The sequence below is a fragment of the Charadrius vociferus genome, unplaced genomic scaffold (genome assembly GCF_000708025.1).
Source record: "Charadrius vociferus isolate BGI_N301 unplaced genomic scaffold, ASM70802v2 scaffold7, whole genome shotgun sequence".
NCBI lineage: Eukaryota > Metazoa > Chordata > Aves > Charadriiformes > Charadriidae > Charadrius > Charadrius vociferus.
In genome coordinates this window covers 706,536-733,983 of record NW_009649308.1, presented here as the reverse complement: position 1 = coordinate 733,983, position 27,448 = coordinate 706,536, and the positions used below count along the sequence as shown (strand labels likewise).

Below are 27,448 nucleotides of genomic sequence, written 5' to 3'. Positions count from 1 at the left end.
TAAGACCCTATTTAAAAATTTTCCAACAAAATCTAGGTTTAAATACCTAGTAAACACTCTCTGACCATTTTTCCACTTGTTTTTCTACTTTTATTTCCATGGCCTCTCCCCCACCTGCAGCCAATGCTGTGCACTAAGCTTGCCAGGCTCAGCACGACAATCGGGAACAAACACATTCAGAGGCTGGTATCAAAGCTTTTCCCCTACCCTTAGCAGGTCACTCCATGACATCTGTTTGATTTAAAAGAGCAAAGCATACCATGACATTATGCTTTTGGCCACTGTTGTACATTACCAGAAAAAGCGATGGTCTCACGGCAAGTCAGAAAAATATGACATTGCCTTCGTGTCTGTAGGGGAACGGGGAGTACGAGGGACTTGCTGCTGCTGAGGAATCTCCTCTACATAAAGCAACCATGATATTTTGGAGCTGAAAGACAGGGCCCTGGTCTCCATCATATCTGGGGCTGTTGGTGCCTGCTACTTCCCCACAGATTCTCTGTTTGCAGGGGCAGAAGGGGTATGTACCACCACCGATTCCTGTGGAGACTGCAGCTAGTCTTCAACTAGGTCTGGCAGAAAACAGTTTCTTCTGCCTAACAGGTTTCTTGCATTTTGCCATATTTCTTCAGGGAGGGCTTGGCACTTTTTAAGCCACTGAGCCTGCGCACAGAAGAAGATTGTGCCTAACCTTGCTAGGCTTGCCATCCATCCACATCTGACCAGACACAGCAATACCTTGTGAAAAGAGGCTAATGAGGATTTCCAGCCTGTACCATTCTGCTTTCCCAATAGCCTGGCTTTTCCCTTCCTCTGGTCAGATGGCCGAGTTTGTACTTTTCATTTAAGAAGGGGGAATACTAGGGATTTCCCAAGAGAAATGAAAAGCTAGAGCAAGCTCTCACTGAGATGGCGATTTCAAGGACAGCACACAGGTTTGATGGAACATCTAAGGGAGGGTACAACCATAGCGTAGCTCTTGAGCAGAACCTGGGAATATCCAAACACTGAACAAATCAAGAGCTTTAGTAAGAGACAGGCTTTCCTCCAAGGAAGTATCGAGGCCAATTCTTCAGCAAGGAGCCAAGAGACACAGCACTTGCAGAGCAGGCAGAACTGACCACTCAAGAACTGCTATCCTGCGATGCTCTCTGCAAACACACAGGTTAACCTTGATAATGGCAGCCACATTTCCAGCACATTGTCAAAAGAAGCTGTCCCTGTAGATCTGACTAGATAAAGAGGATTTTCTCAAGCAAGCTGTGCTTGTTTGTGAGCCAGTGCTGAGGGATCCTTTTGGAGGAACAATGTTTTCCTGATGCAGATGTAGCACTCATTCTGTGACTGTTCCAGGGAAAGCAGAGAGCTAAGGAGCACAGTCTGTGAGGCACAATGGATTACCTAATCTTTCTCATGGGTATTTTTAATGGATTAGTAGGTATTAGCGTGGGATATTGCAAATATCCCATGGAAATTTGGAAGTGAGAGAGAACAATCAACTGGCTGCAGAAACAGTGTAAAGGTTGTCCCAGAGGTATTGAAGGATTACAGAGAAAGCTAAATCAAGGTTGATTTTAAAAGATGTTGGTAGACAGCTACCCAAGCTGAATAAAAACAAGGTCTCAAATGTACAGGCTTAAAAATGGAACAAGAGAATAGACACAAACCCTTACAGCATCTGTACTACTGGTGGACTCCGTTCAGCAAAGCACCTATACACACACAGGGCTTTCAGCGTTAAGAAAGCACATTGACTACTCAGAATACCATCTGTTCTTGGGAGAGGCCTAGGTCAATATTCAGGAGATGGATTTTTAACGCTGTTTCATCCTCAGTGATGAAGATAGCCTTCCATACACATATCACTTGCCTAGGTGATGCACACTTGGTAAGGTTACAGCAAAGTGAGAGGAAAATAAGTTCCCCAGCTTTGTCAAACTGCGTATTTGCTCTCATTAACAGACATACACAACTGCATCGCCTTACCAGACTTGATCATTATCAGCCTGGCACCACCAGCAGGGCCCAAGCAATCAATACTTAGGACTAACATTACCAGGAACACCAATTCCCAACTACCATCCATTCCTTGAAGCAGACAACACCCAGCTCAGACCACAGCCAGCTTCCTTTGCAGGGCTGATACAACCACCAGTTTCTTTGTCGGAGCAGAGTGACTGCAGAAGGCAGATCCAGATCTGACCATCAGGAGATGCAGGCAATGCCCCAACCTCCTGGTACAATGTGCTGCCAGAGCAAGGACTGATCACCTGCCCTCCCCTTCCAGGGACTTTCTTCCCAGTGTCCTCCAAGGCACCCACGCAGAGCAGCTCCCTGGCTTTGCAGTCTGCAGGGCACACACTTTGTGTTTTCTTTTACATCCCTGCCTGCAGAGCAGGGCACTTCTATGAAACGCTGCTTTTCCCTGTGGTTACACCGAGCTAACCCTGGGAAAAGCAGAGGCACTGAGCATCCCAGATGCCTCCAGCTCTTATTCTCCACCAAGAGTAGTAGCAGGATGGTGACAGGGCTTCCCAAGCAAGCATATATTGTAGACTGACAGCAGATCAACACAAGCCAGGCATTTTTTTTTCCCCAGCGGTAATTTGAAGCATCAGACCCACACTGATCAGCCACCCCCACATTTCTCCACCTGAGAAGACTTCCCTCCTACCTCTGTCAGGATCCTGGCAGGCAAGTGCATCTCCCCTGTGGGCCCTGCCAGTGCAGCTGTGGGACACAGCTCTGCCCGCCTGGGAAGGTGAGGGGGACTCAGGAGGAGTCCAGCCCTTTTAATTTTACTCAGGCCCTCAGAGCTCACTTCTGCTCCATCTCCTCACAGCCAGTCTGGGCACTTCTCTGCACTCCCAGAGCCACCACTCCCAGAGCTTGGGCAGGCTCAGAAGCCCTTGGCACCCTGCTGCTCCTCATTTCCTAGCCCACCGCCTGTTACCCTGCTTTATAAGGCACAAAGAGGACAGATCCTCAGACAGGATTACACATAGATGTGAAGTATTTTGAACCCTATAGGTAAACATGCAAAAGGGAGCAGGGTATTTAATCACATCCCTACAGCTTGCCACCACAGCACACTCACCACGAGCCTCAGCGCAGGCAGCTGCCCCATTCTGCTGCATCTCCATCTCACCAGGTTAGTCTCAGAGCAGACTCACTCCCAGGGCTCCCTCACAGCCTGGAAAACCCTCTTTACAACCCAAAACACTGGATTCCTGCACAAGCTCCAGTGCTACAAGGTCCACAAATGCACATAGATTTTTGAGCAGGATTAGGGCTGAAACCCTACTTCTGGGACCCCGACAGCACCATGACACTCCTTACAGCAGCCCAGGAGGTAGGAGTGCACCAAACTACCTGGAGAAACCACAGCACACTCCTCCTACCTACAGCCCAACAGCTCCTAGTGCCAGGGGTGGTGCTATATGTGGGACATCCCATCTCACCTCATCCCATCCCAGTGCTTGCAGGAGACTGACACAGGATCCGACCACCCAGTTCCCTCCTTCCACAGGCCCCCCACTCCCCTCAGGTGGGGCTGGCATGGTGGCATGCAGGTGAATCCAGTTAACAATTTTTCCTGTGCAGCAGCTGGCAGCTGTGGAGATTTCTGCCATGTTGCCCAACAGTCTGTCTCACTTCTCATCTGCCCACCCAGGGCACAAAGGTCCTGACCCACCTTTTCAGTGCTGGGCTTTTCTGGCACCTTACTGATAAACGTCTGCTATGTGGAGGAACCTCTCTCTTATGTAAACTGGAAGTATCATGCCCCAAACCACCGCAGACCTGGCCTGTACTTGAATATGTGACCTGTCTGGGAAAACACTCTCACACATTACCAAATCCTGAGCCATCTAATCGCCTTAGCCGAAAATGAGCCGAACGAAATTAATTTAAATGGGTTAACGCAAGCTTCTCTGTTCATATCAAATCTGTTACTCCATCTTGGAAGTATTTGTAACAACAACAAAATATCTGGACTTGTCATTTTTATCAAAGTGATATCAAGAAAATGTTCCCCCCCCCCCCTTTTCAATTTTTAATGAGTTAGTCACACCTCCTCATCACTGTTTACGGACTCTTGTCTTTAAAGGATACCACAGAATCTAACTCCTGGATTGAATCCAGTTGGACACACGCAGCATGCGGGGAAAAAAGAAAAGAAATAAGACGGCCAGGTCAGGATGTGCCAAACTTGCACAAATATTGAAATCAGGGCTGGGACATCCGGGAACAGCAGGGGACAGCCCTGCTGTGGCCCCCTTGCCATACCTCCATGAGATGATTTTTTGATGGTGCTGGGCATGATCTTTCGTCCCCCAACACAGCACAAAGTCAGTGGCTTAGGTCTCCAAGGAAGAAAAGGTCACTCCTTTCTTGCTACTTCTGTCAAGTCCTTTGTGGAGATATAGCCCTTTCCCGGTGCCTCCCTTATCCTTCCCGACAGAGCCTGTTATTAGGGCTTTTGTTAACGCTGGCTTCAGATGTCTCCCACCACCGCGTCCCCATACTGTGCACCCAGTTCTCTCCTTACCCTACGAAGGGCTCAGGGGCAGAGCTTTGAGGTCACCTGGTGCCCAAGGCTTATGCTTAGTGACAGTCAGGACAATTTACAGTGCAAGTATTGAAAAAAAAAAAAAAAAGGAGTGAGTCAGGCCTGAAAATATCATGACATTCACATTAAAATCATGAGTTGAGTTAGAAATCATGAGAAGCAAAGAACACACACAAACAAGCCTCCCCCTTTCCAAATGTTATACATGGGATTATATGTTTTCACCTCCCAGGTTCTGAGTCTTTTGGATGTGCCTTGTTCAGGTGGCTCTGCTTTTTCTCCACAGTCTCAAGACGGAGAAAATCTTACAAAATTCAGCGATGGCTGAGAATTGCAAGAGTTTTGTAGGAAGAAGAATTCAAGTTTGTAAGTTGGTCACTTTTGAAAGATTGACGCTTGCACTGGTGTTTCCATCATTTCAGTAATGATCGGTTTGCAAAAGTGTCCTGGAAATTCAACAGGACAAAAGTTACCCAGTTACCTTTTACCCCAAGCGCCTCTTATTAAGAGATAGAACTAACTGCCATTTGTTCACCAAAATAATTGCTTTCACTCAGGATGCATGGATGAGCGAATCTTGCAGAGCTTTTACATATATATTCATCTCCAGCAATTCATCAACATAATAACCACGCATTATTAACTTGAGTACTCATCAATTTTTTTTTTTTCTCTAGCTTCAAATACGAGCAAGGAGCTAGTGTGCAATAGGGAAGAAAAACATGTAGGGGAACTTGTGATGAATGTTCTATTTTTGCTATGAAAGGAGCATAAGAAGAAAAATTCAGCTCATAGTCTACCCTCTCCTGCACTTCCAAAAATTTCCTACCAAGCTGAGCCCCTTCCCCAGAGGCCAGCAGAGTGGGCTTTCCTGCAGACCTTCTCCCCAGCTGGAGGAGGTTTCCTTCTTCAGGTGACAATGTCCCACCAGTAAGCTCCCACCCGTAACCTGAGTGGCATCCTCTCCTGGTGTGACAGCCTCTGCTGTTATACCCAGAGCTTTGCCCCCTGCAGTGGGGAGCCCCCTTCTTTACATATTCCCTGCCGAACTGCCTGGTGCAGCCCCCAAACCTGGCTTTTCCCATGCCTCAAGTTTCCCCCAACCTGGAGGAGTCATCTGCTGTGGTCTCACTAATGCAAAGGTCCTTAAAGAGAGAAGCCTCCAGGTGGATTGTCTTGCTGTGGCAAATGTGTAAGTGAAGAGCAAGAAGAACACCAGGAAGCTGACTGGTAGCTGAGGAGGTGTGTTTGGAAAGATCTCCTGATCAGAAAACTCATCCTGGTTCAGTGGCACAGCTGCTGTTACAACCTGTGGAAGAGGAAGGTCATTGCTCCTGGTAGGGGTTGGTCTGTGTAGTAGATAAAAGCCCACCACGGTGTTTAGTGGCTGAAATGACCCTGCAGACTCAGAGAGCAGAGTCTTGCACTAAGACAGGGAAGGCTCTGGTGTCCCTTCTTGCTGACAGCCTGTGATGAGATTTATTACAGAAGCACAAGAAGAGTGAAGGTTGGAAGATGCAATAGCCAGGACACTCTTCACACTTTTTCTACTATATGACATGATCATACATAGTGAATATATTATCTGACACATATAATTTTTTTAAATATTTAGCCAATGATCAAATTTTCAGGTTTTCTGAAAAGGGTGGGGGGGAATTCCCTCCTGCTTCATCCACCAGCACAGGAACTATTTGTGAAAAAAAATAATGTCCATTGCACGTGAGAGCCTTTCATATAGCTATATCCCTTCCATTTTCTCTGCAGCAAGAAGAGGGCTCACCTCCCTGTTCCCTTTGGGGATTTCACAGGCTGCCGCAGCCGAAGGAAAGGTCATGGTTTGGTGACCAAGCAGGGGACCACAGCACTGAAGGTGCTCAAGTCTGTTCTCTTGAATAAAGAGCAACAGCAGGAAGCAGAACTTCCCAGTGCTATTCCTTGTGCTGTCACGGGTTTTCTGTGACATCCCCAACAAGCTGCCCTCTCTCGGTGTTCCCTAGATGTAAAATGGACGTAGCAGTGGCCCATCATCCCACAGGTAGTGGGGAAAATTTGTTAGTCAATGTTTGTACAGCACAGAAGCCTTGCTGCTATCTGTCACACAGAGTCCGTAATACTACCTGAGAACAAATTATATTTGTGCATAATCAAAATCACATCCAGCGCAGCCCTGATTCGAGAATCCTTTTTGGCTGGTGATGATGTCCAGAGCAGAGAGAGCACAGCTTGATTTCCAGAGCCCAGGCTGAGCTGGCAGAGCTGGCAGGTAGAAATATCTTGTTTTGACTGGTAAACTGAGCAAATTTGACATGGAAACCACTGAGGGAGAGTAAATATGGAACAACAAGATGTAATTTTTACAGAGGCTCTTTTCCAACTATAACTATACTCAGAGCCATCCTAGACTCGAAGTAAGAGGTCCTGAGGTCCAGGGAGGGAAATTCAAGCCATGGTAGGTTTGGCTGAGGCTCACCCCTGTCACGAGCACAGACATCTATAAGTGTACAATTACTTAACAGTACTATTCCTGCAGGACTGCAAAGAGCAGGAGAAGCAGAAAGGGGAGGGGGGAAAGATCAGAGAAGAAAGAGAGTTTTTAGCTGTGTCACAGAACCAAGGATAAGTGCCAAAACCAGAAGAATAGCCTATAGGAACTCACGATCAGTGTTCTCTAAACCAGCCTGAAATTCATACCCTGCTCAAAGCAAACAGTGGTGCTCCTCCAGCCCGGGAGGAAGGGCTGACTGAGAAGAGCTCTGTTTCTTTCCATTTAATGGGAACAGGATCAATCACGGCATCTCCCGAACACCTGTTTATGTGACAGATCTGTTCGTGCTATAGGGCTCCACTGTCCAACATTTCTTTTTCGCATGTATGTGAATTCCTTTAATGGGCTTTATGCCATCATTAAGCACATCATTTGTCTTGTCCATGTTTCTAGCCATGTTTTAACAAGTGCATGATATTTCACATGAAATATCAAGATATAAATAGACACTTAACAAACCCCACCAAGGGCTATCCGCAGGAATGGATCTTACAGACTTCCGCACCAAATGCTGTCACTACTGCTGAGGAACTGCGTTACATCAGTTCAGCCTGACACTTTAGTAGCCTCCAACTTTTTTTTTCTTTGAACCAGACATAGGTGAGAAAAGTGGCATGCACACACAGCCTGTCTTTCATGTAGCAGTAAAACTACAGCATATCCCTTGCCTTTTATATTTTGTGCTATGTGGGTTAAAAACATTTTTCTGCCTAACTGGGATATTGGGAGACTCAGGAAATGAACAATGCAGATATGTAAAGCTGCGCTGATGAACAGCTCTAGGGCTGCGAGAATACATTTTGAGTAATCAAAAGGACTTGTACTAATGGGTTTTGCACTCTTTTTACATTTTGCTTTCAGTGGCAGTCCCTCGAAGGCAAGTTTACTGGCAGGAATAGTCTCGGAAATGGTGAGTGTTATGTAGATGTTAGTCAAGGAGAAAGATGGGTCCAGGTGAGATGGCAAACATCCTCCAGACTGGCTATAAAAAACAATCTGCTTTTAATCAATTAATTAAGAAGTAGTGGAATTATTCTACTAATCAATAACTTGAATGCATTGTATTGGGTCATAAAAAATCTATGACTAAGAAAAGAGGCAAAATTCATGGAATAAATGCTTTGTTAAAATGGTGATGACATCTTTCGTTTAGAGAGACATTTCGGAGCCCCTCATTAGCCGCGGTGCACTGCCGTGGACTAGCTCCAGCAGCGCTGGAAAGCGGCTGTGTCGGGGTGGAGCAGAGCGGCGGGGAAAGGCTGCACCAGCCAAGGGTGAAAAGGAAAGAGGAGGGCAGCCGGATGCAATTCTCTTACATGGGATTTGGCACAGACAGGAGAATCAACATCTCCTCCATTCTCTGTGAAAGCACAGCGGCTTAATGAATGACAGCAAGGCTTCATGTCCTCCGCCGGATACCAAATCCAGAAAACCGCGCTTGGTAGTACCAAGCACAGCTCTAAGGCAGGCACGCAGATTGCGCAGAAACCCAAGTCCAATTTGACCCCGGGCTGAGACTCCGGGGAACCCATCTTCATGCTGTCTTCATCGTGCCACCCAAAATTCCCTCCACCGCTCTCTGTCAGAGCTTCCCATCTCTGAAGGAGGATAATAAGGATCTTGTGGGGCCACAGATGAATGCACAAATATGTTCAGCATGCAGCAAGAAGTTCGCAAGCTCTATCACGCCGGAGGAAGGGTCTGATCTAACATTCTAAAATATTATTGCACTCAAAAAAATCCAGGCGGAAACAAAATGGATGAAAGTTAGGTGGAAGCATGCCCACTGCTGAATGGATGTTACAGAGCCAGTTCTTAATTAAACAGTCCACAGGATCCTTGTTCATTCCTTTTCCTTGTTCAATAGAGGATGGATTTGCTCTGAGGATGACGCAGGATTATATACCAGAGGATAGTGCTGACAGTGGGGTCCCTGCCTGATTTGCTGAAGAAGCTGATAGCCATGCGGTGAGTGAGGAGGAGGCATCCAGGAATGGAAAGATGTTTGTGTAGCTGAGTCCTGTTCTCCACGACTGGATGTATCACAGGGGTTCCTACATGCTCCTCCCTACACAGGTCACCTAAACCTCACAGGTTTTCGTGAACTCTGCATGTCTCTCTCTTGGGGCACTGGGGCTGAGCACTCACAGCTGTGGCTGAAATCAATAGGAGCTGTGCTTTGAACATGCTGCGTGCTGACTACAATGCTGCTAAGTATTCTGGAAAATCAGGTGTTTTGGCTGGGCACCCCACAGCAGGGGATAGTTTTGACTCCTTGGAGGGGAGGTGTGAACATGTTCATGCTGTACTGGTGTGCTTGACAACAGTTATAAAAACAGCTAATTCTGTGTTATGAGCAGGTCTGAATACAAAGCATTCAAGAAAGCACGAGTCCAAGATGGTCTGTGCCTGCTCAGTTCCCGGCTTTGCATCACACGTGCCTCTCACTCCAGTCTGGCTCAACTTGTCCTAATCACCTGCAGTGACCACCTCAGCTAGCCCCCATCGTCACACTCCCGGCCTGCCTCCCTCTTGAACGAAGGGAATAAGAAAGAGCAGCCCCATGTGTACATGGCATCTCGTGTGTGCTCTGTAGAAGTGTTCAGGAGGAAGCGACCGTTAGACCTTGCCTTCTGGTGCGCCCTCAGAAAGGGACCAAATACAGATCCAGGGAGCAACCCCAATTCTGACTTTTCTGAAGTCCTGAGTGTCTGACTTTACAGCCTCAAAGTCCTTTTCACAGTATGTATTTCCTATAAAAAGAGCAAAGTGAAAAAAAATAGAAATTCCATCATGTGGCAATGTGTTAACATCCACATATGTCCCAAGAAGGACTGGATCCTTTCATTTCCTGCCACTTCAGTTAATGAAATAAGACACAACAGCAGGAGGTTGTCATCTTCCTTCTGGATTAGCCCTAGAGAGGATGTGACCCATGGTATGGAGCCAGAAGTCACATAAATGGGGGAGGAAGTGGGTGCTGCACAGCTGCAGCCAATTTTACTGACCAAGAACATCCTTTTCTTAACACTCTTTTCTCAGGAAGGAAAGTGGGACTATTGGCAGCTGTGGTGGCATACCCACCTTTTCTTGGGCCCCAGGTGACACTGAAGTTTGAAGACTTCTCCAGACAGCTCCTGCCTCTCCTTCTTCAATTTACTCCTTTCCTTCTCTCTTACCCTTATTCACCCCTGTACTTTCAAATCCAGAACTGCTCCTCAGCCCTGCCTGGATATAGGGAAGGAAGAGTGATGTTTCCCACTGTAGTAAGGCTCTGTGAAGTGCAGCATTTCAGGTAAACCCTGTGTCCAGCTTTGGGCAATTTCTCCTGCGGACAGTGAAGGAGGTAGATGGCCATGGCAGAAGGACTACCTTCCTGCTAAGTCTCAATTTCCTGCCCCAAAGCGTGCAAAACTCTTGGCTCAACGCATCTCAGAAGCATAGGAAAAATTGAATCTGGCTGCTCTGAGATTTAAATATTTTTGCCACAGACGCAGAAGGGAAGAGAACTGGAGAGCAGAGGACTAAGCCCTAGAAAGCTAGGTTTGCAGCTCCTACTGCCCCTGGGGCAGGTAGCCCAGGACCAGCACCCACACCCCTGCAGGGCTGTCCCATCCCGCCCCCACACCCTGGTCCTCCTGCAGCAGCACCACCACCCTGGGATGCTGCGTCGGCACTGGAGGTGGTGGGGCCTCAGCTCTTGTGCCGGCCGGGGCACTGGCAGCCCTGGGCACCCGCCGGCTACGCGTGCACCTGGGCCAGCCCTGCTGGACGTGCTGCCAGTTCACCTCCCAACATTTCAGGAGAGGAAAAAGACCCAGAGCATACATGCCTCAGCTTGTTCTCAGAAATTTCTGAATCATTTTGCCTAAAATTTCCCCCCTCCCCTTCGAAAAGCCAAAGCAAGCTAGCTGCATGGGAAAAACACAACCACTGTGGCTAAGCCTTATACGCGGTGGAAAACAAGGGACGTTTTTGGGAAGCCTTAACAAGAAACCCAATTCCTATTCCTTCCAGTACACAACCACCAAGACCAGCTGTTTCCCAGCCACCCAGGGCTGGTGGGCCAGGCCTCGGGCCCCCCCCTCCACCTCCTGCAGCTTTCGTGCCAGCCAAGGCGGCCGCTCAGCCTGCCAGCCCCGCCAGCTTCGGAGCCCTGAACTACTGGCGATGCTTCACCGCAACACTTTATGCATCAGCAATCATTTATTTTTACAATTCTAGGTTTCAAGCGATGCTGTTATGCAGGAAAGGGCTGCCGATTTAATCCCCAGGTCCACTGAATTTGGAGTAGCCTTTGAAGAAGAATCTTGGGGGAACAAGCAGGAATTGGGGGCAGGCTGGGTCCCCAGGGGTGTGCAGGTGTGATGGAACAGAGAGGGGCTGAGGGCAAGAGGGGGAGGGGAGAGAAAGGAGGGAGGCCAAGATATTGCAGCTAAGGCAGGGTTTGGGTGTCAAAGGAGAGCTGTGAGACTGGGAGAGGGTGACGAGAGCTGGGAAGCCAGCTCTGTGCCACCGAGCAGATGAGGAGCAGGACACAGGCTCATTTCAATCCAAGACCCTCAAAGAGCTAATTCTCCTTTGGAAAGTTTGAATTAAAAATGGGGCAGGGAAAGCTGCTGGACCTACAGGCATGGAAACATAGGATTTGCTGTGTAATCCTGAGGGGCTCCCGATCATTCCTTTTTCACCAGGCATTCTCACTGTGCACACCACCCAGGAGAAACACTAGGAACCCTGCACTCTAGGTGAGCTGGAAGCAAGGATCAGAGGATGCCCTCACCTTGCTTTTGGCTAACAAGACCTGTAAATGATGCTGGAAAACCATAGAGGGTCCCCTTTCCATCCACTCCTGGGAAGCAGAGCCGTCTACTTGAAACTTGCAAAGTTTTGGGTTGGAAATGTTGCTCCAAGAGAGAGCAGCTGAGTCACTGAGCTCAAGTGGGATCTTCCTGCCATTCCTTCATTGCATTCTCTACCCTGGGGCAATACAGTCTTAGTTTGCTTTCTTTCCTTTCTGGATTTTTTTTTTTTTTTTCCTCCTATGGAACTAATGCTTCTGAAAGTAAGTGCCTAAGAGCACTTAAAAGAACCAGGGTGCTGCCCTGAAAGCTCCCTCTCCTCCCCACCCGTGGCACTGCAATGCTTCCCAGACCTGATCTGCAGCATCCCCTGCTCATCCAGTCCGAAATCGTGAGCATCCAGCTTGCCTTACTGCAGCCTGGCTTGCAACTTACCCACTGAACGTTGCCCCCCATATCGCCCATCCCCCAGGCCAGGGCCAGCTGGATGACACCCACCCGCGATTTGATGTCCCTGTGAGATATGCTGCCCTGCTCCCTCAGAGCCCAGCGGGCTCCCCAGCACACCCTGCCAAAAGACCTTACTCTGCATCGTCGCCGATCTTGCAGCACCAGGACAGAGATCTGCCTCTGCAGCAGACCAAGAGCCCTGCCTGGATCTTCCTCCTACCCTGCAGATCCCTCCTCCGAGACTGCTCAAGATCCCCACCACAGTCCTGGCCAAACCCCTTAAACCCACCCTGCCCTTTCAGTCCCAGGCCATCTCCTTGCTCAGCCCATGAAAACTGGGTTTTGTCCCATGCTGCCACTGTCCGACATCTCTCCAACCTGTGGTGTTATGCTAAGGCTTGGTGGACTGTGGCTGAGAAGTAAGAAGGGACTGTCCAAGGCTCTCCATGCTGGAAGGGTTTGTCACCTGTGCCCCAAGGACTGATGTACCTGCTGGCCCTTCAGCGCCAGCCCCTCCACTCCATCTCACCTGGCGCTTCTCCCCCTTCAACTGCCCCTGCTGACCTGGGTTGGCTTTCTGGAGGAATTGCTCCCAGATTTTTCCATCACCTCCACATGGGTCCAACTTTCCCCCATTCTCCCGTGTGTCCCTCCATTCAGCCCAGCTCCCCAGATGAGCGAGTCGCACTCATTGCCACAGCACCACCCCTGAGAGCCGACCTGCTCATCGGCCTAATGGATTTCCAAGGGGGTGGGGGAGAGGGGAGGAGAGTGAGTGGCTGACGCTTCTCAGCCACTCAGCTCGGCCCAGAGCTAACGAGGCATCTCAAAATTAAAAAGTGAACTGCAATCCCCAGCAGGCCTGTCCTCCTTTTGGCATTAGTCGGAGTTCTCTTTCTCTCTCAAAAGAAAAAGAGGACTGGGGAGCCGTGAGGTGCATTCGGAGCCGTTGAAGCACCATATCCCAGGGACAGTGGGGGTGCTGGGATGAAGAGGGCAGCCTGGGGCTGCTCTGCCATGTAAGCACTGACTCTTTTAGAAAGGTTGACAAGTGCAAGGTCTGCCTCACTACAGCAAGGAGCACAAATGGTACATGGGAACAGGCTCCTCCAGTGCCTCTGCACCCAAAGGTCCCCAGCTCCCTCCTGCTCCGCAGGCAGCAGCAGTGGGTGCGTGGAGGAGGAGTCCTGGGATGCGGAGGTGGTACCCTGCCCACAGGGCTGAGCGGGTTGGGGACAGAGCAGGGGTGAGTGCCACCAAGCACTGATGTGGGGGAAGGATGGCAAGAAGGAAATAACACTCCTGTAGGAGGAAGAGATGGGGAAAGCGAGCAGGGAAAGCGCAGAGAAGGGAGGCAGGGAGGGAAGCCCAGTTTATCAATTTTGTGGGTTGCATTTCTCACATGACAATCTGTCTGGGAAGGACCTTTCCCTGCCTGCACCCCCAGGGAGCCCAGGACCGGCTGCTCTGATCTTCCTGCCATCAATGCCCTCATCTTTGAGCTGCAGAGGGCCAAGGGCTCTGAGTGGAGCACGAGGTGTGCTGTGGGGCAGTGTGCTGGAGAACAGCCTAGTCCTCAGGGTGCTGGGACTGGGGTTCAGTCCAGTCCCATGCGTCCCTGAGAGATGGCAGGTCTGCATACGCAGCGTTTCCAGGGCTTTACCCAAAGTGTGCCTTTTCCAGCTGCACACAATTTATTGGGGGGCACTTCGCCTTCTGCACAGCAGGGCTGTGGATGAACTAGAAGCCAAAAAGGGCTGGACAAGGTATGATCCCACCGGATTTCTCCTAGGAATGGATTTGGCCCAAAATCTCAGAGAACTGGTGAGCTCTGGGGACCTCAGTGGTGCAAAGAAACTTCCACCCCTTTCCCCTGGGCTTGTAATGCTGATGATCTCCAGCCTTCAGACTCACTTCTCAGCCCACCCTTCCTTCATCTGTAAATGCTGCAGGGGAAATCTTGTCCAGATAAGTTTATCCTCAGGGGGAAGGTGCCAAACATGCTGAGGGTTAGGGCATCCATGCGCACTGAGCACCAAAGGCACCGTCATTGGTGCTGCCACCCGGGACCTTGCACTCACGAGCAGGGGAAAGGACAAGAAAGGGTGAAAGGCAACAGCGAGATGAGTACAGGAAAGAGGGTTACCATCATCTTCCTATTTCTCTGCTTGAGTGAGGGAAAATGCAGTTTGTACTTTGGGAATTCAGAGTAAAATCAAATGAAACGCGACGGTTGCCCAAACCCATCCATTTTACACCCAGGAAGGACGCAGTGCCTGCCGAGCCCAGCCTGTGCACCGCACAGACCTGGCAGGATCAGCAGCACCGCCTGCACCGAGCGCCCTGCTGCCTTGGCCAGGCTGAAGGAAGGGGTGGTCCATGTCCTGGGGGAGCTGATGGACACCCTGGGGACCTGGCATCAGAGTACATAGGCTGTGAAATGGACCTGGGCTGCTGGACCTCCAACCTCACGGCTCCCCACTGCACCCCTCTGCTCTGTGCCTCCGCGGAGCCAGGTCTCCTACTGTTTTACTGTATCATAATCATCTCAACGGCTTACAATATGGTTTTCTTGCAGTTTTTATGTTGTATCTGCAGTTCCCCCCCTCATAAAATGTGACTGCACCAATTCTTGTGATCGGGGCTGGTCAGCTAACAGGACATTTCATCTTTCCCAGACAGAGCTCTTAAATCAAATCCCATGTTCAAAGGAGAGAAGGGAGAAGGGGAACCCCTGTTTCCTTGCAGAGCGCTGTAAACCTCCCCAAAGTGTTCCCCACTGCACTGAGGTGACCTGTGCACTATTGAGGGATGAGCATCTTCCCCACTCCACGGTCTTCCACAATGCCAGAGCCCAGCAGCACTTGGTGCTGCTGCCTGGAAGCCCCAGCTCCATGCTGGGTGAGAGCGTGGTGGGGAGGGTGGTGGGGATGGTGAGTGCGGGAAGGGAAGGTAGTCTCTGCCAAAGGGAAAGGGGTGGTGAGTGGATGGGGGCAGGTTCGGGTGAGGGCAAGGAAACCAGAGGTTTCAGGGAGAGACGGGTTCATTCATGGGGTCATGGGAAACTGGAATACACTCAGATGACTTCAAAACCTGATGAAATCAGTGGGGATATTCACCCACCCTGAGCTTCAAGGAACTCTGGATCCGGCCTTTTGGGAGAAAACTCCTCCCTTGTATCACCATGATTTTGGCCCTGGCATCTCTCCCTCTCAAGAGCACGACCATGAATGTGCTTCCCAGCAGTCATCTGGAGAAGGACATCTCAATGTGTTTCCTGTGCTCCTGCAGGCTGAAGATCCCCCAGCCCCACACATCTCCTCATGAGGGGGAAAAAGCATTGCCCAGAAAAGACTGAAAACAGCCAAGCTTGGCAGGCTGAAGCCAGAGGTCCTCTAAATCCCCCCACCCCGGGGTGGTCAGCTGTGTTTCTCCATTGCCTGCTCCCCTCCAACAAACACACCTCAACTGTACCCTGGAATATGATGGTACCAAGGATTACTTCATGTTTCATCTTCACCGGGACAACAAGGAGAAGGCTCTTCCCATTCTACTTTTTGTTCACAGGACACAAGAGAGGACTTGCAGATCCTCACATCTCCTACTGAACAAGCAGCGAGGCCACCAGCTCCCCAGGGAATATTTTATCCTGTATTGTTGTTGAGAGGGCAGCTCAGCAGACAGACCAACAGCCCTGCCAACGACCGACAACCCCAACCCTCTGCAGGGAAAAGAGTTAGGAAAACTGGCATTGGGAATAGAAGTGGAGGAGGGTGACCAGTTGTCCGCAATGGAGGAAAGTTTGAAGTAGAGGTAAAGCAGAGTGTTTCCGTCCCAGCAAAATGTCCCCAGAAACATCCCACCATGGACAACATCCCAGCTGTCTGCAGGAACTGGTTATGGCAGGAGAAGAGGAGCTGGTGAGAAGAGGGGAGAACCAGGAGGCAAGAAAGAAATGTGAGGGAGAAGGCAAGAAGGAGATGGGACTAGCAAACAGTGTGGGGGGAGAAGCCAGGTGGGAACATTTCACGAGATCAGTGCGTGTTGCGAGCGCACACAGCCCCCGTGCTCTGCTCCCCGCGACCAGCCATCACCATACCTCCGAAGTCAGGCCTGAGGCGGACATCATAGCCCTTCAGCAGTTTGTCCACAATCTCTTTCACCACAGAAATATTCCCAGTGGATGGGCTGAAAAACAAAAGAAGAGAGTCCTCGTCATCCCATGCGCCACCAGCCCTGCCGGAGAGGGTCCCGGCTGGGCAACATCATCAGAGCATCCCTCGCACGCCATGGCACCAAGGCGTCTGTGTGTGCTACAGCCACCCCAGCCATGGGTACAGCCTCCCCCCATTTAATTTCTCACTCCTATTTTCTGTCCCTGGTGCAGCTCTTGGCCCCTGACCTGCACACGAGCCCTGCGGGGCTGCCAGGGGTCCTAAGCCATCATTGGGGGTGCCACAGGAGTCTTAGCAGGTATTTTGGCTCCTCTTTTGTGGTTCACCCCAACTCAGCTCCTGGGTACTCCAAACTCCTCCCCCCCACACTCCCTCCTGGTGCTTGCCTGCATCCCAGCGGTCCCGCCGGGCTGGTACCCCCATCAATGCGGGCACCGTGCACCACGCACACCCTCTCCCCAGCACCGACCTGCACCCTCGGGGCACCTCGCTGCGCCCTGCCCGTGGGTGGGTGCACACACACACACACACACACACACACACGTGTGCACACAGGCAGAAATGGTCCTTTCTGTTCCAGCAAGGCGTGCACGGGGCGGCTGCATCCTCTCTCTCACAGGGCTCGCTCCCCTTCCCCTGCCACGCCGGGCACTTGCTCCCGGTCTCACACCTCACAGCATGGACTTGTCACACACTGAGGTCCCCACTACACACGTGTGTCCCCCCAGCAGGTGCCCTGCACCGTCGCACATCCCAGTGCAACCTCTGCTTCTCAGTGACCCAGGTATTTCCTCATATTATTGAAGTAAAGGAAAAAACAATGCTCATTTTGTCTTGTGGCCTCAACATACAGCTGATCTTTGGTACACAAAAATTCATTTTCTGTCACACAGCATCACCGTGACTTCTTAGCAACGTAAATTAAGAGACAGACACAGGGAAGGAGAGTCCATCTTTTGCTCCCTGTGCCAGGGCAGCGATCGTTTCCCTCCGAACCCTCTGATTTGCATGAAGGGGGGGGGGGGCGGCCATCCTCCATAACACTGACCCAGCTCCTCCAGCCATTTCAGCAAGAAGGGAGCTCCCTCCAATAAAAGCCCAAGAGCTAAACCAAAACTGAAGGTGGGAAACCAGAAAGCAGAGGATGCTAAAAATACTGAAGCTGTTCAGTGCTGCGGGGTATATAGGTTTTCTGCCTGAAAACCCAGCCTCTGTGCCACCCTCGTCCCCTGCTTTGCATGAGAATAGAGACCCTGCCGCTGACAACTGCTGCGCTTTGCAGTCACCCACCACAACAGCATGTCTCCCTGTCAACACCGCCTCCCACATCCATCCAAGTCAAGCTGGAAAGCTGCAGCATCGCACTACCTCTGCCAGCCAGCCCCGTGCCTCACCGGACACTGGGGTTTGCGCTGACATGGCCGTGTGTCTGCACACACACACACACCCCCACAAAGACATGCAGGCTCTTCTGACAGCACGGAGGATGCACGCACTCCCTGCCTGTGCACACACACGTGCAGACACATGAAAGCGCTGGAGCTCAAGGGTACAGCTGTGAAACGTGCACAAACATGTGTGTGACCACATCCGAGTCTGTGTGGAGGTGACTGTGGGTGCGGATCTCGCTCTGTCGGGTTACACTGGGCTGTGGACACATTTTATTCTGTAGCACAGAAACAGGCGTTTGTGGGTGCCTTGGACTGGGTTCCCAGGTGCCCAGACTCTCCGTATAGGTGTGGGTGGAGGCATGTGGGACCGCTGGGGAGTCTGGGCATGCGTTAAGGCTCTGGATGCACAGTCTGTGTATGTGCAGAAATTTCCCAGCCGAACAGGGATGTGCAAACATGAGACAGAACGCTTCCCAGGCCCAGCTTTGGTGCATGGACAAACCATTCAGCACTTGTGCTGGGGGAAGGAGTGTCTGAGCTGCATTCCTGAGCATGCACCTTACAGGGGTACAGCTCTTCGTTGCATTGCTTTATTCACTGTAAAAAGGGAGGAGAGGTGCACACAGGTGGGTATTTTCACAACACTGTCTAGGCTTGCAAGGTCCACTTGAACCTGTGGATTTCTATGCAGCTATGTGAGGTTTTGCAGCATGCTTATGTATATATGCTCACTGTGGATTAATCGTGTGCACCAGCATTTGTTCATCTCTAGACAGTCATTCCTAGGTACATGATTTCCATATTCATCGATTTCCATATTCATAATATAGACACTATGTATTTCTCAAGGGATTTAGACGCTTCAGTTTAGCTTCACACAGGGCATAAACTCAGGAAGCAGTGTTACCTCCTTAATATAGGCAAGGAAATTGAGGCAGAGACAGTAACCAATGTGCCAGGGGCCCTGCAGAAAGGGGCAGAGAAGGAAGGGGGATATAGGGGCTCTTTTCTCCTTGTCAGCTACAATTTGTCCCAGTGAGGGCACAAACTGGCATCACAATTAAAGGCAAGGTCTCTTGCCTCTCAGTGCTCCTTTTGATCCCAAAAGCCACATCCCTCCCGCTGAACAGGCAAATTGTGCATTTGCCCAGCTGTGGGCGAGCAGCTGCATGTAAGTGCTATTCCTGGCAAATGTGGGTCTGCATCCGCTTAGGGAGCACGTACATCCAGCCTGTGAACTGAATTTTTGAATCCTGTGTCCCTGACTCTGTCTGCTTTGCATCTACACTACACTTGCAGCCAAACCTCTACATATATGTGCAGTGTGCTGCTGGCTGGGATGTGTGGGAGTAGCTGAAGGCATGTGCACATGGGAGAGTGTTTTGTCTCCAAGGTGTGCACAGATATGCCTGCAGACTATAGGTGAATATCAGTCCTGAACATAAGCAGATATAAAAAAGGACATGTCTGAGCAAAGGCTTTTGATACGGACATTGCTCCTTACACGTTTGCTTGGACACTGCCCCTAAGCATGCCTCTGTGTGCGTCCATACACCGTGGAACCACGCGTGAATGGTGTGGGTAAGGTGGGCATGAGTCTGCGCATGTGCGTGTTTATAACTATGGGAACATAAATCTCTGTATATACAGATCTGCAAGCCTGTGCAGGGACCTGCATGTGTGCGTCGGGGACGCGCTGCTCAGCGTGCATGGCTGAGCAAGGAAATGCCACAGCTCCCTCCCCAGCAGACTTCATGCACGCCGTCAGCAGGGAGGTACAAACCCACCTGTCCGCATGTGTGAGAAGGGAGGGTGAGGAGGAGTAGGCAGCGGTACTCCTGTGCGTGCAGGCAGCGGATAAACCCCCGTGTCGGAGCAAACAGGTGTGCTCTGTGCACCTTGTCCAGGCTGGATGGATGCCTGCCCCTCTGGTTGCTTGGACCGCTCCAAGAGCTCAAGGCACGTACCAGGACTAGCTGCAGCTTGAGTATGCGGGGTTTTAGTGCAAACACTTACACGGCTACACGCAGAGCAGGTAAAGCGTGCTGTGCTCTGTAGGTGTGTTGTGATACACGTGTGTGCACCCGAATGGGCACGGATGAATGCGCACACGCAGGGATGTGCCTGAATGGATCACAGATGATTATGTTGCATGCCATAAATCTGCACGGAGGCACAGACGTAGGCATTGCCTCCCGTACCGGGCAGAGCCGGGGCTTTGGTACAGGCACAGCCACTCGGATGTGAGCATCGCTGCGTGTGTACTGTGTGTGTGTGTGCAGGCACAGGCATGGCCACGGCAGCCCTGTGCCGGGCGCGTATGCACACAGCTCGGTGCCATGCACTCCATCGGCGCCTGCGGTCACCATGTTCCCCAGCAAAACCCTTCATTTTTTCCATTTTCCCCCAGGTCGCGAAGGAGGAGGGTGGGGGTGGGGGGGACGACATGCTGCAAGTGGGCTGCGAGGTGGGCTCCGTCCGCAGAGAGCCTGCTCCACATCTCATGTATGAGCATCCCTCCTCCCCCTAAAATGACACGAACTGGGAAATAACAACAGCAGGCAGCAGGCAAAGCAATTTGGGGAAAGAACCCCCCCCCCCCTTTCCCACATACAGATCGATGGAGAAAACCCCAAACAAAACAAACGAATCCTGTATCAACCCCCCTGTCCCTGCAGCCTGGGATCGCAATCCTTACCTTTGCGCACAGCAGGCGAGACAAAGAGCTGCTAAAGCAGAGACAATTCCACTCAATCTGTCTCCCTGAAATGTCCACATTTCCACAAAGACGAAGGATGAAAAAAAATCTTTGGAGGGGAGGGGAAAGAAGGATGGATCTTCTAAAATCCCCCTCCAAAAAAAGGGGGGGAGGGGAAAAAGAAACCAACCCCCCCCAGTTAATGATTTCCTAGAGAAAAAGAATAATGAAAAAAACTAAAAAATATGGGGGAAAAATATCCCCCCCCCTCCTTCAGTGCCAGTCAAAGAATTCGTTTCTTCTTCCTTTCAGCATCCTCTCAACAAGAGACATCCTCTGGCAATGGAGAAAATCCCAAGAGAAATAAAAATAAAATGCCCCAAAACGGGCTCAGCAAAATGTGAAATCGAATCTCACAGGTACGCAGAAGATGGAGAAGAAGAAAAAATAAAAAAATAAAAAAAAAGAAAAAGAAAAAAAGAACTCAGTGTCCCCTGAGCACTCCACTTGGATTATTTTTCCTCCTGCTCTTTTGCCATCCGGTTCTGCAGATGTTGCATGGCTCCTGCTACCCACCTTCAGAGGAGGAGGAGAAAGAGAGTGTGTGTGTGCGTGTGTGTGTGTGTGTGTGTGTGTGTGAGAGAGGGGGGAGGTGTGAGTTATCTAGCAATATGATTTTATTCTGGATTTTACCTACTTGCTCCCCCCTCCCTCTTTATTTTCCGAGGGGGAAGGGGAAGCAACCCAACCCCACTCTGCTGGGTTTAATTTTAATTTTATTTTAGGGAAATCTCAGGCTCGTCACTTGGAAGGTTTGGGGCTTTTCTGAAAGGGTTAAAAAAAGGAAAAACAAATGCAACCCGGTAAATAAATAAATACATATATGCATGTGTAGAAAATAAATAAATCCCTGTCTGCGGAAAGAGCTGCTCTCCGAGGGAGGACTGGATGTCTCCCTAGTGCTGTTGCCGCAGCTCCTGTGGAGTTTTGCTGCTCATTGCAAAGTCACAAGAGGAGGGGAGGAGAGAGGGAGTTTGTGGATGGGGAGGGGGACTCTCCGGGCAAACTGGGATCCTGACGTCATGGCTGACAACATTAACCCCTGCTGGCTTGCAGTGGGGATTTTTTTTTTTTTTCTTTTTTTCCCAGGGAGGTGGGAGCAGGGGAGAAGATGGGAAAGGTGATGGCATTTTGGCAAGTGGGGGGATGTGCCTGGACAAGAGTGGCTCAGCTGCAAGCGCTGATGGGTGCTGTGGATGCCTGAAATAGTGAGATCAGCAAAGGTTGAGCTTTTTCCTTCAGCCACAGAGATAAAAAAGAAGGTGATTTACTAAGACTCTCTCTGTGCCATGGGGCAGAGTGGTCTGGTGGCCTCCTCCTGGGGAAGATCTGAAGCCCCTGGTGGGACTGGAGACTTCCCCAGGCTAGGGAAGCCCAGCTCAGCAGTGGTGCTCAGCTTTCTCTGGAGGGTGCTCTGTTATGGGCACAATGTAGTCTGTGGGAAAAGGGAGCCCGAACTTCCAGAAATGCTGCTGAGGATCAGCTCCTGGTGCTGTGGCTTTGCCTGCTGAAATGGTAACAGACGAAATCTTCACAGTCACAATCTCCTGTGCATCAGCTTCTGATTCTTATCTTTTAAAAGTATATAATTAAGGAGCTCTACATCGCAGTAATGTATTTCCACGGAAGATTTTTTCCTAGGAAAACGAAGAGATCCAGCAGCACTTTGAATGCAGAGCAGAAGCCGTGGCCCAAGGAAGAAATGTTTGAGCTCTCGTGCCAGGACCGTCCTGGATGCTGTCTTCTTGGTAGCTCCCTGGCAGCTCAGAGCAGACCCTCTGAGCAGGTAAGCATCCCCTCCCTTGGTGCTGGCTGACACCTGTGTGTGGATGCTCTCCAAGGCTGTCTGGGCCAAGAGGGCAGAGCAGACGTGTTGCTGCAGCTAGGCAGGGTGAGGGCCAAAATGCCTCTGAAGAGGCACAGGGCAATGAACAGTGGCCACAGGGCAGCACCCTCGTCCTGCCTTTCTCTGCAGAGAGATCTGCCCCAGCCCTGGGCAAATCCTCGGCTCTGGGGGTCATAACGCTCCCTTCCCTCATGCTTGGCATGGCTCTTCGTGGATTCCTCACCAGAGGCACACCACTCTCTATCTCCCTCTCCCACAAAGGGAACTGGAGAGTGACCATTTTGAAAAGCTTTCCCATTGCAGGCCAGACTGAGCTATTACGATGCAGAGACATCAAAACAAGGAAAAGCTGGGTTGTGTGATGCACTGACCTGGTGTCACAGCTTGGGCCATCTACCCTGTGGCTCCCGTCACAGCAGGGAGGTCCTGAGGGCAGCCAGCATGCCAGGCTTGTGGGGAAAAGGAGGGCTCTGGGAAGGTTTTGCATCTACAAGGAGACTGTGCTAGAACAGGAGGGGAAAAAGTCTTCTCACCTGCTGCTGAGGCTGGTGGAAAATGATCTCTGCTTGGTTTAGAGCCCAGAGCACACTTGTGCCTCCGGACCTCCGTGAGTTAAGCTCAGAGCAGTGATCTCCCGCTGTGTTTTCTCTCAGGCCAAAGCATCTAAGTGGCACTTGTCACATGCCAGCGAATGTGTGCGGAGTCAGGGTCTGGGATGCAGCACACTACCCACGGGCTTTCACCGCAGACCACTCGCTGCGGCCTCCCAGGCTGCAGTTAGACGCAGGGACTCGACTGTGACATCCAGCCGTGGCTGGTGCTATTTAGCTGCATCGTAGCCCAGAGCAACTGCTGCCCGTCTGCCTCAACGCTGGGCTGGCTGCTGCACTTGGGGTGTACTCCCTCAGGACGTGCCTCAGCTTCCACGTGCCCTGGTGTCATGGGCAGGACACGCTTCGTCAGCTTCCCCAGAAGCTTGTGGTCCCCCTGATTCCTGTGGCTGGGGGGGGTTTACCTTTTGCTAAAGGGTTGTGGGGAGATGGGCCAAAGCAATAGGGTTTCCCCATGTGCCTGGTGAAGAAGAGGAACCAGCTCAGCAGATCTGGGCTGTGCTGGGTCAGGCTCAGCCCCAACTTGGAACGCAGCTGGTCCCACCATTTCCACAGGGCGGTTTGTCTCCTGTGTGGTCACTTGTGCCTCAGCTGGTGTGGCTGGCTCTGCAGGGCAGGGCACAGCCAGCCAGGGCACAGATCTGCTGGGGTCCTGAGAGATGTCCCCATGTACATGTGTACCACCAGGAGCCCTGAGCCTGGGATGAGCTGCCCCGGCTCCTCTTGGGTGCCGACCGTTGTACAGGTACAGAATTTACCTCATCTGCTGCTGCCAGAGCACAAGTCTCCTGGCAGCAGTGTGTTTCTGAAGCACTTATTCCGAATTAAACTGCTGGGTACCAGGGAGGAGCTCCTGGGGAGATGAGAAACGTTTGCCTCTGCCAAGGCTCTGGGCACCAGATGCCCCATTTAGCCCCTCCTGGGCCCTTCCACTCCCTTTTCTGGCCCCTCAGCACTGTTCTCCCCCACCAGCTGTGAGTGCGTGTTACTGGCAAAAAGGTAAGTGGAAAAGCAAATGTCAGAGGCATACATGAAGAGGAAAAATTATGCTCACAAATGGTGACATTTGTGCTTGCAAGTTCACCCAGTCGGGAGCAAAAACCGTGTCACATGAATTATCTGACCACTCAGCCACAACGGGAAACTCTGGAAAGCCAATTGCTTAGCAGTGAATGCATTCAAAGAAGCCGTTGTGTGCTCTTGAATAATCTACCTGAAGCCATGTTCAAGAATAAAGGACTGCTTTGGAATTAGTCACCCACCTCTGCTGAGTCTCATTAAAGCTGATGCACGTTGATATGTGACGATGCTCACTGAAGTGTTTGTTTCTTGCCCTCTGGGAGATGGGCATCCTTGAGCCCCTCCCAGAGTCCCGCATGCTGGGTCTCCCTCCCTTGCTGGGGTCTATCTGCTCTCCAGTAAGAGCCCAGCAACGGGTTTTTCTGAAGTTCATATTCTGAGTCCAAAAAGAGCTGTAGCAGCTGGGAGAGGCTGCTAGAGATGAAATGCTGTGGCTGCAATCACCCTGAAGAGGCCATGGAGGATTGTGTTTGTGGCTGCTTGCTGGCCTCCACTATTAAATAATTCATTTTCACTCCTCTCTTACTTGTTGCTCTGCTGCAAGCTCCACACCCTGACCTCCCTTCTTATCCTGTGGCCACTGCTGTCTCCAAGTTGCAGTCAGTGTGACAGCGTTGTGCCAAAAGCCTCTCCAGACCATGGCTTATGGTCTACAGACACAGTGCAGTTTCCTTCATTTACTTTTTTTTTCTTTTTCCCTTTTTTCCTTTTTTTTCGCCCATGGTGTCTAACAGTTGAGCACTTGCTTTGTCTTCATCTGTGTGCTGCCTCTGTCTTTGGGTTCACGGCACGGGAGGGAAGGATCAGTGCTGTCCTGAGGGATTTGCACAAGTAAAGTAGCGCAGCAGTGGATCAGATTGTCCCTTTCTTTCAGCAAAAATGGGGAAAGAGAGGGAGGCTGAGCTTTGCCGGCACCAAGGCATGCTTTAGACCTCTTCTCCAAGCATGCAAATGCACTTAGCAAATGGATTCTGGGTAGATATTTCAGTAGAAAGTATCCAACGTTAGGAAATACCATAATTAGAACTAGCACTAGGGAGCGTCCAAAATATGGGTCCGCCAGTACCATTTAGCTGTGTCATCTCCTGCCGTGAGGAGGTGTCATGTGGCCCTCTCACAGCAGGAGGGAACGAGGAGCTCTTTTTTTACTATCACCTAAGTGCTGCATTTCCTAAGGACTTGCCATCAAGGTGGAAAATCTTCCTGGTCCCCCCTCCCCACCGGCAGGATGGGTGGCTCTTCTGTCAAGCTAAAGACTTCCAGCAGAAGATGGTTGTTCCTCTAAAGCAGAAAAAGGACAAGAGAAGAGAAAGCAAAACAAACCAGGCACTAAACCAGAAGTTTAATAAAAGTCCTGCAGGAAGGGAGAAAATATTCAGTCTCAGACCTGGCTTTCCTAGGTGGAAGGTGGAAAACACCCAGAAAGTAAATTTAGTGTACCTCATGGGGTGGAAATAGGTAAGGGCAGGTGCAAGTGAAGGTTTTCCACTCGGTGTAGCACACAGCCTCTGCCTCCTGATGCAGCTGTGTCCAGGACTGAACTCACCAAGCCAGAGAGCCTTTGCAATTCCAGCTCTAGGTTCCAGCACAAGTTTTTCCCTCAAGCAAAAATGTTCCATCAGCAATTACAGGGCCACCTAATCACCCTCAGCCATTGGCAAGAGAAGACAACAAGTCAACGGCCCCAGGTACAGACGGGTCTGACAGCTACCAGCAACTGCTTGGACAGCTGGGACTGTTGTTTTGGCAACTCTATGTCCTCTAACCCACAAATCACTTCTAATGTATTAGCCCAAGAGCCCCTCTGCTTGGATACACCATATTCTAGATGTTATATATTCCTGAAATATCCCATTTGGGAAATATCCCAAAGACACAGTGTATGTACAGGGTTCCCCATCTTTGCTGAGTTAAAGATCTGCCATCACTTTGGAAGATAGTGTGGATTTCTCCAGCTTAAGTGGAAATTTTTAGGAACCATGAATGGGCAAACTGGTGAGCCGAGCTTTGCATGCAGTCATGTATCTCCTCTGTGCTCAAATCTCTTTAACTAGATGATGGAAGGTGAGGGGAGAAGGGAGAAAGAATTGTCTGTGGAGAAGGGTTCATGCACCAGCTCCCATTCCAGCCTGTCTTTTAGCTTATGAGGCTGCAGACACAGTGTAGTTTGGGCTTTCCTTCACTTGAACAGTATGGCCAAGTGAAGGTCCTTTGATTACGAGAGCACAGAAATGCTGTGATAGCTGTGGTTGTTGAGAAGGTTTAGCTCCTACGTCTACAATGAAAGAACAGCCCTATGCATGCCGGTCTCCCTGTGCCACAGCCTTCTCCTGCCACACACAGACAACCTGCAGGGTGATAGTAACGCCGTGCTGAGCCTGTGGCACAGGGACAATCTGCTCCAGCCATACCTGAAGGCTGGTGATGGGTGAGGCAGGTGAGTCGGGTCCACAGGGCAGCCTTAGGGCTGACGCGCAGCTGCAGCGGAGCCGTGGTACCCTGGGAGGCGTGAATTCATTCCTGCATCCGTGTTGAGGGATGCAGAGCCATAGTCATCTTGTGAATACATGTATGGCTGTATGTCCCCTGGCTACTGACTGCCGTGGGGATCGGGGCCAGCTCCTCGGTGGTGTCAGCCTGCCTGGCCCTGCTTGCTGTCACAGACTTATCCCGGTTGCACATCTCACCTTGGGGCTGTAAACGCAAACTCCTGATCTGTGGCAAAGGCCTGCTCAGGTCTGAGATTAGCACATAAAAGGCCCCAAGTTTATTTTTTCTCTTTGCATTTCCACAGCGGTGGTTAGGAGTGGCAGCTCCTGGACTGGCATTTCTGTTCATATTATGACCGGCAGTGTGAAGGACCCAAGGCAAGGAAAAGGCCCTTCAGCCCCTGCAGACAGTTAAGATGTGCCAAAAAATGCCTCCCTGCTCATTATTGTTAACGATAGAGATCTGCTCTGACACAGACTATGTCTGTTGGGCCCATGTCTCCCACGAGGCATCCTCATTTCATAGGGTATAGCACCTCTCGCCCCTAGGGATGCTCCTTCCCATTTACGCCAGCAGAGAAGTAAAAGCTCCTGGTCTGAGTCACGGAGATCCAACAAAAAGTGCTGGAAGCAGCAGCGAGGCGGACTGCAAGGATCTCAGTAAAAATTTCACTCCTGAGCACCACATGGAAGCATGGACGGTTTCACCTCCTCTTTCTCCCTCTTTC

At 50.7% G+C, this 27,448-nt stretch overlaps 1 protein-coding gene across 2 annotated transcripts in view; it reads right to left on the bottom strand.

Annotated features, from left to right (window-relative positions):
• Window positions 1-21,253, bottom strand: part of GABRQ (gamma-aminobutyric acid (GABA) A receptor, theta) — a 74,065-nt gene extending 52,812 nt beyond the window's left edge. For both annotated transcript variants that reach the window (XM_009889250.1, XM_009889251.1), the window contains exons 1-2: window positions 20,635-21,253; window positions 16,470-16,558 (exon numbers count right to left, since the gene is read on the bottom strand). In XM_009889250.1, coding sequence (XP_009887552.1) covers window positions 16,470-16,558; window positions 20,635-20,714 — 169 coding nt within the window. In that variant the 5' untranslated portion in view covers window positions 20,715-21,253. The remainder of the gene's footprint in view (window positions 1-16,469; window positions 16,559-20,634) is intronic.
• Window positions 21,254-27,448: the final 6,195 nt, after the last annotated feature.